Source organism: Salminus brasiliensis, chromosome 1, assembly GCF_030463535.1.
Source record: "Salminus brasiliensis chromosome 1, fSalBra1.hap2, whole genome shotgun sequence".
Classification (NCBI taxonomy): Eukaryota; Metazoa; Chordata; class Actinopteri; order Characiformes; family Bryconidae; genus Salminus; species Salminus brasiliensis.
In genome coordinates, this window is record NC_132878.1 from 30,784,669 (window position 1) to 30,798,006 (window position 13,338).

The 13,338-nt window shown below is 42.2% G+C and overlaps 1 protein-coding gene across 3 annotated transcripts in view; it reads left to right on the forward strand.

Annotated features, from left to right (window-relative positions):
* lama2 (laminin, alpha 2) overlaps positions 1-13,338 on the forward strand; it is a 200,382-nt gene that overhangs the window by 181,189 nt on the left and 5,855 nt on the right. For 2 of the 3 annotated variants that reach the window (XM_072677099.1, XM_072677108.1), the window contains 7 exons: positions 67-279; positions 3,860-4,011; positions 5,916-6,092; positions 9,264-9,450; positions 10,487-10,534; positions 11,639-11,751; positions 12,416-12,605. In XM_072677099.1, the coding sequence (XP_072533200.1) occupies positions 67-279; positions 3,860-4,011; positions 5,916-6,092; positions 9,264-9,450; positions 10,487-10,534; positions 11,639-11,751; positions 12,416-12,605 (1,080 nt within the window). The remainder of the gene's footprint in view (positions 1-66; positions 280-3,859; positions 4,012-5,915; positions 6,093-9,263; positions 9,451-10,486; positions 10,535-11,638; positions 11,752-12,415; positions 12,606-13,338) is intronic. The other variant, XM_072677114.1, reaches the window with a different exon arrangement.

Sequence of the window (13,338 nt, forward strand, 5' to 3'; positions counted from 1 at the left end):
CCAGAGATTTACTTTAAGTTGCGCTTTATTATATTGCTTCTCTTTCTTTCTCTCTCTCTCCTCCAGAACCTGCACACAGTGAGTTTCCCCAAGCCAGGTTATATGGAGCTGAGTCCTATGGTGTTTGATGTTGGCTCTGAGATCACGCTGTCCTTCAGCACCAAGAGGGAGAATGGAATCATCCTGTTTGGCCGAGGCGGAGTCACCACCATGACCCAAATCACCCAAAGCCGAAACCTTTTCCAGATCCCACGCCGCGGACGGAGACAGACCGGCGAGGTGAGAGCACCCCTAAGAACATAGACCACAAAACATACACCACAAAACATGCACATTAAATCATACACCGCAGTACATCCACCTTAAAACATAAAACTTTAAATATCTACATTAAAACATAAATCACAAAAAACATCTTAAAACATAAACCTTAAAATATCCACCTTAAAACATACACCACAAAACATCCACCTTAAACATGCACCACAAAGCATACACATTAAATCATAAACCTTAACATATCCACCTTAAACATGCACCACAAATCATACACATTAAAACATAAAACTTAAAATATCCACCTTAAAACAGAAACCTTAAAATATCCACCTTAAAACCTACACCACAAAACATCCACCTTAAAACATAAACCTTAAAATATCCACCTTAAAACATCCACCACAAAACATCCACCTTAAAACATAAACCTTAAAATATCCACCTTAAAATCTACACCACAAAACATCCACCTTAAAACATGCATTACAAGCACCACAGTACATCCACCTATAAAACATTCACCTCAAAACAGCCATCACAAAACATCACCATAAAACATCTATCACCTCTATAAAACCCGTCCACCTTAAAGCATAAAGTAAAACATGCCTTGTAGAACATCCACCCCAGAATGTCCATGTTGAAATGTCCACCTTAAAACAATCTTCAATTACAAATAGATATATTCTGAGATAGTCTCTATTTGGAGGGATGTCTTTAGTTTTCGCTGTAATCGTGTTTGAGAGTGTTTTGAGTTTCTGCAGCGAGTGGTTGTCATGTACGTTCAAAAGTGGAGCTGACATTTCCTGTGTGATTATGCCTGATGATAAGTTATACAGTCAGAAAGCACAGAAGCGGGTCTATTAGACACTACTGACCTACTCCAGAACAGACTGGGATATCCAGTGCTGAGTTTTGTCCTTTAATGCCTGTTGCTCCGTTCTGCAGTATTAAATAAGCAGACTGACCTGTGTACAAGGACAGACAGAGCTAAAGATAGGCAGATGGCCAAGACTGGAGAACTGGAGTGAAAGACACAGACAGGAGCGGGAAGGCAGGTTCAGAGAAATGGAGGGGAAAGGAAAGGAGGGCCTTACAGCTGCGGTCCTTTCTGCATGCTAATGGTAATGAACCCACAGGGTTAGCAGTTTGTCTCCGAGCCCATAAAGGAGATTGATTATACACCTGTGTGTGTAATTGCTTCAGGCCCACAGCAAACAAACCCCGTTCCCGTCTCGGGCAGTGGCGGAGAAAGGCCGGGGGCGTGGTGATCATTTTAATTAAAATATGACATTCTACGTCTCTGTCGCTAATGTCCTCTCTCTGAGAGAGCACTCGGGGCAGCACATCAATTATGCAGTTCGGGGGTGCTGTAGGAGATCGTGGCTTTAACCTCCACTCCTCCTTTCCTCTCCTCTGCTCTCCTCCCTTCCTCTCGTGTGGCCCCTCTCGTAAAAATAGATTTACTCTCCGCCTTTCTGATGGATGGGGTCCAATTTGCTCTCGCTCTCTCGCGGGAGAGGGTGCGCCACCGTCACCTTTAGAAAATCATTATGGGCCGTAAATGAAGTGGATGTGGAGGCGTCCGGGTTTTCTTTCCCTTTGTGTGAGAGGTAGATAGATAGATAGATAGATAGATAGATAGATAGATAGATAGATACTAGATGGATGGACAGACACACAGACAGAGGGACAGACAGACAGACAGACAGACAGACAGACAAGAAAAAATAGATAGTCTGATGGATAGATGGATTGATGGATGGATGGATGGATGGGTGGATAGACATATAAACGAATGGATAAATAGATAGATTGATAGACAGTCAGACAGAAAGTTGGATAGACAGCTTGATGGATGGATTGATGGATGGATGGATGGATGGATGGTTGGACAGACAGATACACACATAGACAGACAGACCCATTGATGGGTAGAAAGATAGAAAGACAGCCTGATGGATGGATGGATTGACAGGCACAGACAGATGAACAGATAAATAGACAGACAGATAGACGGGTAGAAAGATGGGTAGACAAACAGATGGATGATGGGTGGATGGATATACAGGTAGACAAATAAATGGATAAACAGATACGCAGACCAATTAACACTGTAGAGAGGCCCAAAACCAAACAGATAGACAGATAAACAGATACAACGGTGGATAGACAGCCAGATGGATGATGGGGAGATGTATAGACAGACAAATTAATTGATATACAGACAGACAGACAGATATATCAACCAATGGATAAAAAGACAGACAGACAGGTAGATAGATAGATAGATAGATAGATAGACAGACAGGTAGACAGATAGATAGATAGATAGATAGATATATAGACAGACAGACAGACAGACAGGTAGATAGATAGATAGATAGATAGATAGATAGATAGATAGATAGACAGGTAGATAGATAGATAGATAGATAGATAGATAGATAGATAGATAGATAGATAGATAGATAATTAGATAGGTCATCAACATCACAGTCATCCTGTAGTAAAACTACATTACCTGTGTAAAACTAACCCTGACCAAATAGCACTTCACACTGTGGTGAACTAGAGGAATACTATGCTAATTACACTCTACGTTTAACCTATAAAGTGGAGAGCCTGTTCTACAGTTCAGAAGTGTTCTGTGTGAAGGGGGTCAGAACACTCCCCTGGTGAAGTGCTGCAGATTCTGCTCCATCACTCATTCCCTGCATTAGGAGAGGAGCAGGGGCAGGGCCGGGGGAGAGCTGAGCCTGTTCACGCATAATATCCCACAATTCCATCTCTGTTTGGGCAGAGGAGGTGTGTGTGTTCATGTGTGATTTTGTCTGTCTGATCACACACACAGTCTGCTCCTACTGAGAGCTCTTGTGGAAGCTGGGGGGTCAGCTGGGTCGGTCTGGTCAGCTCTCCTGGAGATAGCATTGTAAATTGAAGCACAGACGGTCAACTGCTGCTCTACTGGATGCAGTCGTCTGCTATCTGAGTGTGTCAGTACATAATGGAGTGTTTAGGAATTAGTGATGTTGAACACTGGGCAATGTCATGCAGTGCACATTGGGAACAAAAGGAAAGGTCCGGCCTGCATTCATCTCTTTATCCCTTCAAACCCAGTGACGAATTTCTCCTTCATGTTCAAGTCCATATCCAGTGCCTAGCAGGAGTGTAATGTGAATGACAACTTTCTGACAACTTTTAGAACTTTTAGAAACCCCTACCTTGTGCTTCCACTCACTGGCCACTTTATTAGAAACACTTTCCTTGTGCTTCCACTCACTGGCCACTTTATTAGAAACACTTTCCTTGTGCTTCCATTCACTGGCCACTTCATTAGAAACCCCTACCTTGTGCTTCCACTCACTGGCCACTTTATTAGAAACACTTTCCTTGTGCTTCCATTCACTGGCCACTTTATTAGAAACACATACCTTGTGCTTCCACTCACACAATAACACACTAACACAAACTGAGCATCAACAGTTGAGCTAGAGTCTCCAACTGTACACCAGCAAGGTGGAGCTATGAGTGTAATCTCTCTCTCTCTCTCTCTCTCTCTCTCTCTCTCTCTTTGCAGCCCTATATCTCAGTGCAGTTGAATAAAGGTTCTCTGGAGGTTCTGGTCTTCACTGGCAGTAGAAACCCACGGCGGGCACTCAGGAAACCAGAAGATGGAATTTTACACGATGGACGAGAACACTCGCTACGCATCCGCAGACACAGAGGAGGGTGAGAGTCTCTCTCTCTCTCTAATTATTTTTGTATTAAAGTGAAAATCCACTCTCACCCCCAAGTCAAAGACAATCAAGACGTGTGTCTTAAGTCTAAAGTTTTTACTTCTATAGTTTTCAACACTGGAGCTAAAGGCTAATGTAGCTAACAAGCAGTGGAAGCCTATACCCCACAAATTTGCATGCTGCTAACTGTACACCCAAATCATCATTCAGAACTTTGGAACCTCAAAGCCTGAGAGGAGTGTAGCAATCTCTAATGGGCCATTTCAGTCTTCCATCAGAGTCTGAAGCAGGTCATTTAGTTTCAAGTTTAAGCATAACAAAGACACAGTCGATGGGGTGGTGATTAGCTGGCATTTGAGTTTAAGGAATACTTGTTAAGATAGACGTCCGTGGATATCAGTGATGGAACAGAGTTAACTGAGGAGAAAACATCTTCTGTGGAAGGTGAGGAACTTGATGCTACAGGGGTTAGCTTGAGCTCATGTTTAAAAGCAGCCGTCCTGCTCCACTCATGCAACCAACTCATCAGACATAAGAGCCTACTTAACAAACTACATCGGGAAAAAAAAACAATTGGCTTTTACTAAGGAATAAGGTTTTCAGATTTCCTTTTGAGGCGTCGTCAGCTAAGCATGCAGCTTTAGCAACTGCCTTCAGAGCCACTCCAAACTAAATCACCCGAACCTAGTCTTCCGTCCATGCTCACATTACAGATCAACTGAAATTGAGCTGTTTAGAGGATCCAGCACTGCAGTTAGCTTGAATTTCCATTAAGTAGTTGGGATGCCGAGGTGAACCGTGTTACACTAAATGACCATCTGCTTTCCTACTTGCTGACTCATGTTGTCCATCGCCTGCTCAGTCTACCGATGAAGCTTCGTGTTCAGTAAGTTTTGTTTAGAATTGTGCCTCTGAGGGACATTCATGGCTTCAAGGCTGACTGCACCAACTGTTTTCAATAAACTGGAACTGTCCTTACCTGCTTGCAAAATTTGGAACCCGGAATTGTGAAAAGACCCATAGAGCCTGTTCACAACTGGCATTAAATAGAGTTGTGTAATAACTAAAGCATTGGGAGAAGGACCACACCCAAACTCCTCCTCTCCATTACTGCGCACTATAAAAGCACTCCTCTCATTATCATGACGAAAAGTCACACCCCACCATCACCCCTGCTCCTCCTGATGGTCTAATTATGCTCAACCTTTGCCTGGCAAGTGGGGAATCTGGCTTTGGGTACCATCAGCTTGAAGCCCCCCAGAACTCCAGCCCAAATTTCTCGAGTTCTCCTTCATTGCCTCAGCCATGCAAGCATGGTCCGCACTTAGTATAATATCTGGTGGATATACTTTGATCTGTTAACACTTTAAACATCAACATTTCTATTATACTTCCTGTAAATAACACTTTCCTCATCACTGTCCTGCTCTGGTAAGGACAGTAAACAGTTTACAGGACAGTAATAGATGGTTCTCACATTCCCGCAACGACTCTATCAGGAAATGCGAAGGACTGTTTAAACCGCAAGAGAACTCTGTAATACTGCTGTCATACTGGTACAATCATGAGTACACACACACACTCACACACACAGAGTGAGATGGAGAAAGAGAGCAAGAGAGAGAAAGAAGCCAAGATTCACAGTAATTATTACTCGTGTTAAGCCTTTTTTTGACAGACGTTTTCCTGCTTGCTTGATAGATTCCAATGACGGAAACGTATTATCTTGGGGCTGTTAACTCCTGGCCGCTACACTTGTTCATACATACAAACATAACTTTATGACGACCTCTGAGACTTCACCCGAACTAGCAACACTTTCATTGCTCAGTAATGACTGGTTTATGTGTGTGTGTGTGTGTGTGTGTGTGTGTGTGTGTGTGTGTTTGTGTTTAGGTCGTTTTCAGTGCAGGTAGATGAAGAGCCACGATTGGAGCAGGCGTTGCCCAGTGATCAGCCATTCAGCATCCAACGACTGTTTATAGGCGGAGTTCCTGATGACATACAGACCGGCCTGCAGAGAGCCAGCATGCCTTTCGAAGGCTGCATCTGGAATCTGCTGATCAACACAGTGTATGTTGTTCACAGACACACACACACACACACACACACACACACACACACACACACATACACACACACACACACACACACAGACACACACACACACAGGTAGGTTAGGATCCATATTAATATCCAGAATGAAGTTTTCTAATAACATTAATATCCAGACTGAATTTCTAATAACATTAATATCCAGAATGAAGTTCTAATAACATTAATATTATTATATATAATTGTAATTACATATATATATAATTCATATTATAATATGAAGTATTATATATAATTGTAATTAGATATATCATTCATTATAATATGAAGTATTAGATATAATTAATATGATACATTAATATAAGCTCTAATAACATTAATATCCAGAATGAAGTTTTCTAATAACATTAATATCCAGACTGAATTTCTAATAACATTAATATCCAGAATGAAGCTCTAAAAACATTAATATCCAGAATGAAGCTCTAAAAACATTAATATCCAGAATGAAGCTCTAATATCATTAATATCCAGAATGAAGCTCTAATAACATTAATATCCAGAATGAAGTTCATTAATAACATTAATATCCAGAATGAAGCTCTAATATCATTAATATCCAGAATGAAGCTCTAATAACATTAATATCCAGAATGAAGTTCATTAATAACATTAATATCCAGAATGAATTTCTAATAACATTAATATCCAGAATGAAGCTCTAAAAACATTAATATCCAGAATGAAGTTCATTAATAACATTAATATCCAGAATGAAGCTCTAATAACATTAATATCCAGAATGAAGCTCTAATATCATTAATATCCAGAATGAAGCTCTAATAACATTAATATCCAGAATGAAGCTCTAATAACATTAATATTCAGAATGAAGCTCTAAAAACATTAATATTCAGAATGAAGCTCTAAAAACATTAGTATTTAGAATGAAGTTCTAACCTGTCCAGAACAGCAGGTAAAAATGATATAGGTGTTGGAAAATACACCATAAGCTCCCCCTAGTGGTGACCTGGTGTTTTATTAGAGCTGAGCCGCGGGGCAGTTTCAGCTAAACAGGCCTGCCGGGCTTCCGCACTCATCGACAGAGACTTTTATTGCCTTGACAAACTGACCGAGCTGCGTACAAGCAGACTAATCAAGCTCTGTATTGCGGTACATAACATCAGGCTGTAAACTCTGTGAGCTATGTTGCCTATTACTGCAGCACATGTACAATAACACGAGGAGGGAGGCCCTGCCATAATAAGAAATGTGACCAGGTGTATTTTTTCTCCTCCCCGTCTCTAGTGGCTTTAAATTAGAGAGCTTGTTTTGCCTGCAGTGCTGTTTTGAGGTGCAGTCATAAGCCAAGCGCTCTCGTGACGGTAATAATCGGCAAGTTTTTCTTGCACTAATGACGATTATGAATCTCTGTCAGGAAGCCCTTGGTCTCTTCTGCCCGAGCGGAGCCTGTTGACCTCCATTACACAGCGTTAAACGAGTGTGTCCTTGCTCATAACCATGTTCATTATTCACCAGGTTTCAGACACGCTGCACCGCGGCTCACTCAAACACACTGAGTGTATACAGTGCTAGTCAAAACTTTGGAAACAAACACTTACACTAGTGTTTAAGTTCATGTACTGTTTGCAATGTCTGTTACTGAGAATAGCATCAGGCTGGCTTCTGTAATCAGCCACCTGGTGCTCTGAAAATTAATTAATGCCCACAAAGCAGGAAACGACTATAAGAAGATAGCAAAGGGTTTTCATGTAGCCATGTTTTCAATTTAAAAAATGGCAGTTAACGGTGGAGGTCAAGACCAAGAAACCCTTCTGAGAGAACTGCTTGTAGAGTTGCTAGAAATGTACATGAGAATCCTCATTTGAATGGAAAATTTAGCAGATGCTAGAGTGATGGTGCATTGTTTTAACTATGCAGCAACATCTGCACAAATATGGTCTTCATATTTGTTTGGAGTAATTCATGAAAAGAACACCTCTCCAACTGTTAAGCACAATCATGCTTTGGGATTGTGCTGCAGACAGTGGCACAGGAAACATTTCACAGGTAGAAGGAGCAGTGGATCAAATTAAATACTGGCAAAAACTGTAAGCACGCATCCCATGTTCTGATCAATACAGTATATGTTGTTTACACTCACACAGAGGATGGCTTCTTCAGCAGAATAATGATCCTAAACTTACTTCAAAATCTATAAAGGACTGCATCAAGAGGTTCTGCCATGGCCCTCACAGGCCCTCGATCTAAACATTATTGCAAATCTATGGGCTTCAAAAGAGCAGTGCAGCAAGACGGCCCAAGAATCTCACAGAACCTCAAGCCTTTTCCTAGAAAGAAAGGGTGTAAAACCCACAAGCATTCACAAGCTGTGAGAGTCGCCAAAGATACTAATAAAAAAATCAGCTTTTCATAACTTGCCTTTTTAAAATCTTTTACTCCCTTAGATATTCACAGTAACAGATATTTTGATGTCAGTAAATGATATAAATCTACTGCTACAACCCAAAATCAATATGTGCTGACTTCAAACTGTGCAAGTGCTTACTCATAACTGTGCTGCTGCAGTAAATATTAGAAGTGAATATAATATTGATTGGCAGGCAGACCCCATGAAGTATATAAATGGTGTATCTACCCAGAGATGTTACAAGGCTATTTGAGTCAGCTATAGCCCATTGATTTCTGAAATTAGGACTGATGTCCTATGAGGAATTTAATCCAGTGTTTAGGGCTTTAGGACGGCATCCGTCTGTATTACTATAAAGCAATCGTTACCATACTTCTTCTATAAAATGTTTAAAAATACACTCCAGTCCACACCAGTAAAACTGTTCCTGTTTGGCACAGAAACAAACAAGCCTTCAAAAAACATGTTTTCCTTCCTTTTGTTCATAAAAAAGAGTGTTATGTGGTACATAAACTCAAGTCACAACCAGTTTAACCCCCACCCATTTAGTCTATAGCAGTTTAACCCCCACCCATTTAGTCTATAGCAGTTTAGCCCCACCCATTCAACCTACAGCAGTTTACTGAACTAATCAAAACCTGTAGAATGTAGAACATGTAGAATCTGAATCTGGTACATAACCCACACAAAGAAAAATGTGGAATATGGGCATGTATATACTCAAGCGTTTGACTGGTTATAATCTGTCAATCAAACAGACCGGTGGACTTCTCCCAGCCAGTGGCTTTCGAGAATGCTGAAATCGGACAGTGTCCTGATGTAGCTCCTCAACCTTCAATACCTGTGAAGGAAGAAGATGATAAAGAGGAAGAAGAAGAAGTGGTCCCACCCAAACCGGAGACTCCGCCCACCGAGGCAGCAAAACCACCACCCCCACCTTCCACTGTAAGTACTGAGGCACTGTGGTGCAGAGAGAGAGAGAGAGAGAGAGAGAGAGAGAGAGAGAGAGAGAGAGAGAGAGAGAGAGAATAAGTGCTGGGAGAGCTATAAAAATGGAGCAGTTTTCCACACCATTACCTTCAAAGATGGTGTAAAGCCAGGAGATATATAGAGACTGATGGTGAGGGAGATGGAGAGAGCAAGACAAATAGAAAAAGAGATAGAGACAGAGAGGGGAAGAAGGAAAGAATTCAAGAGGCAGAGAGAGAGAGAGAGATAGAGAGAGAGAGAGAGAGAGAGAGAGAGAGAGAGAGAGAGAGAGATGGGGACAGAAAAAAAGAGACCAACCGTCATGTTGCAGAACAGTGTTCGGTTCGTACCAGAATGTTCAGTTGTTCTGCTGTCAGAGCTAGACATCTGCATCAGAGGATCACAACAGGCATGTCTTGTGGTGGGGGTTCCCAGTATGCAGTGGTCAGTATCTACCAAAAGTGCGCTAAAGAAAGGGGACCATCAACAAGGCACATTCATGAGATCCATGGTGGTCTCACCATCACAACTTACAGGACTTAAAAAAGCTGCTCCCACAGGACACCTTCAGAGGTCTTGTGGAGTCTATGCCTTGAGGGTCAGAGCTGTTTTGGCAGCATGAGAGGGACCTACACAATATTAGGCAGGTGGATTTAATGTTATGGGTGATCTTTGTGCTGAGACAGTAGAAGCAGAGCCTTTAAGTCCTGCAAGTTATGAGGTGGGGCTACTATGAATCACATCAGTATGCCTTGGCTGCCTATGATCCGGTCACTGGTTCACCGGTTGTTCTTCCTTGGAGCACTTTTGGTAGGTTCTGACCACTGTGTACCAGGAACACCCCAAAAGATCTGCTGCTTGATGCTCTTAGCCAATAGCCATTGCAATTTGGTGTATAGTGTATAGTTCTTAAAGCATGTGTATGTAAATGCTCATGGCTTGTGTGTTTAATGTCGCTGCATGGCGCTTTATTACCTGTCACTCTCCTGCTCTTGCTCTTGCTGCTCTTTAGGCCCCGCCACCTGCTGAGGTCATCACCATTCCTGAGCCGCCCGTCCATGTCAGTCCAACAGTGGTAGTGCTTTATCCACACACATCCGTGGCAATGCGGCTACTTAGATCATACGCTATATGTGTGTGGACACCACTTCTAATGAATGCACACACAGATTGTCTGGTCCCTGAAGATATGTACTGCTAATAGAATAGGACTCTCTGGAGCAGATGAACATGAACGTTGGCACCATGTCTAATGCCAGGTGTGGACTAGAGGGGTATAAAGCCCCCCAGTATTGAGCTGTGGACCAGTGGAACTGTGTTCTCCGGAATGATGGATGGTGCTCCATCCAATAGTTTTGGGATAAATTGGGGAGTTGGGGATGAGGTGGGGTGGTGGTGATCATTCAACATCCTTCCCCCACACATGCTCTTGTCAGTGAATGTAATCAAATCCTGACAGCAATGCTTCAAAATCTGGGAGAAAGCCTTCCCTGGACAGTAGAGACAAGGATAAACACTGTTTAAGACCCTTGATTTCAGATGAGACAATGAATGAGCAGGTGTCCCAATACTTTTGTCCATATAGTGTATAAAGATACACGCCTAACTGATGCTTACTAACCTGTGTGTACCAGTAAACACACACACACATATTACACACACCACTGCACTAACATGCTGTAAAGGCCAGCACTGTTTTAACGGCGGTGTATTTAAAGATATGGAATAGTCCATATTCTGTGCTATGGCACCATCTCGTGGCAGGCTTTAAAACAGTGTTAGTTTGTACAGCACTTCCTCACATCACGTCCAGCACTTTATCCTCACATATTATCCATAAACAGACTGCCCGCCCACTTCTCGCTGACCACAGTACAGAGTGAACAAACAGATATAACTAACTTTATAAATAACAATAATTCAAACACTGTGGTCACTGTGGAAATCGCTAGGCCTGGATGGCTGCCGTAATGCACGGTTTGGTGTTTTTCCAGCTCTGTTTGATGTGATTTAACTCATCAGCTCATTACAAAGTCATGGTACATATGAGGTGTGTTACAGCCTGAAAACTGACTGACTTGAATGGTACAGGTCATTCTGTCTGGTTTTGGTGGACTAACTAAAAGCTGAGCTTAAGTGGTGTTCTCTTTATTCTATATTACAGGTCTCTTGTGCGGCAGAGGCAGAGCCTGTTGTCCTGGAGTTAGCAAAGCAGTTTGGCCTGTCCAGAAACAGTCACATGGCTTTTGAGTTTGACGACAGGAAGGTCAAAAACAGGTGAGTGTGAGTTTTCAATAATCAGTCAGTGTCGTTATTCACATCCTCCGTTCAGTTCCGACATTTGTGTCAGAATTTGGAAATGTAGTTCAGCAGCATTGCCCAGATATACACTGTCCGTTCACTTTATTAGAAACACCTACCTTGTGCTTCCACTCACTGGCCACTTTATTAGAAACACCTACCTTGTACTTCCACTCACTGGCCACTTTATTAGGAAAACCTACCTCTCACCTCCACTCACTGGCCACTTTATTAGAAATACTTACCTTGTGCTTTTACTCACTGGCCACTTTATTAGAAACACCTACCTCTTACCTCCACTCACTGGCCACTTTAATTAGAAACTCTTACCTTGTGTTTCCACTCACTGGCCACTTTATTAGAAACACCTACCTTGTACTTCCACTCACTGGCCACTTTATAAGAAACACCTACCTCTCACTTCCACCCACTGGCCACTTTATTAGAAACACCTACCTCTTACTTCCACTCACTGGCCACTTTATTAGAAACACCTACCTCTTACTTCCACTCACTGGCCACTTTATTAGAAACACTTACCTTGTACTTATTTCGCTAATCATACTTTGCTGTTAGGTCACAGTGTTAATGTACTGTATTGTTTTGTGTGTGTGTGTGTGTGTGTGTCCTTCTCGTTCAGCCTGGTGATTGAGTTTGACATGCGAACAGAGGCAGACTCAGGTCTGGTGTTCTACATGGCAAGGATAAACCATGCTGACTTCGCCACTATTCAGGTGAAGGAGGGCATGGCCCACCTGAGCTACGACCTGGGCAGCGGGAACACGTCCGTCAGCGTCCCCCGCATCATCAACGATGGACAGTGGCACAAGGTGGTATTTTGTAATTACCCTAACTCAGCTAGCTTTCAGGGATTAATCCAAAGCCCAAGACCTGTTTCCACTGTTGTCTGTCATATATAATGATAGATATAGGACATGGTCTGATTACTCATTGGACCTATAAGCTGTTTCTGCCGTTATATCTGCAGTTTCCTGTTAATAAACCATTCTAACCGATCATGATCTGTAATGACTGAGACCTAAAGGCTGAAATCTCAGTGAGGTGTACTGTGTTTGTGTGCACTGTGGAACAGCTAAAGAGTGTTTTCACATTTCTTTTATTGTAAATGAACTGAACTGTGGTGAAGTAAAGCTAGAAGGAAGCAGCTGCAGCTGACCTCAGTGCTTTTCGAGTGCATGGTGTAACTGAACATCACACAGGACTCAGACCTCTTCTTCTCTTTTCTTTAACACCGATGAGACTTCAGGCCACTTTCTGTTCTCACCACAACTCCCTTACAGCTAAGAATTAGGAACTCTGAGAATGCTGAATGATGTGTTCTCCTGGTGGACAAGGCAAGTTCAGTTTTCCATAATAGGGGCCCTTTAAGAGGCAGCCAGACCTTTTAAACATTCTTTTCTGCTCCTGTAGCTTTAGTTCAGGGTCTCTTCTTTTTACCCTTTACAAAGCAACCACATGGAAAGTGACTGGGGAGGTGGTCCAAGTTTAATTTGCTATTAGGCCCCTAAGGATTTGAAGATGTTTGCCATGTCCACATATGTA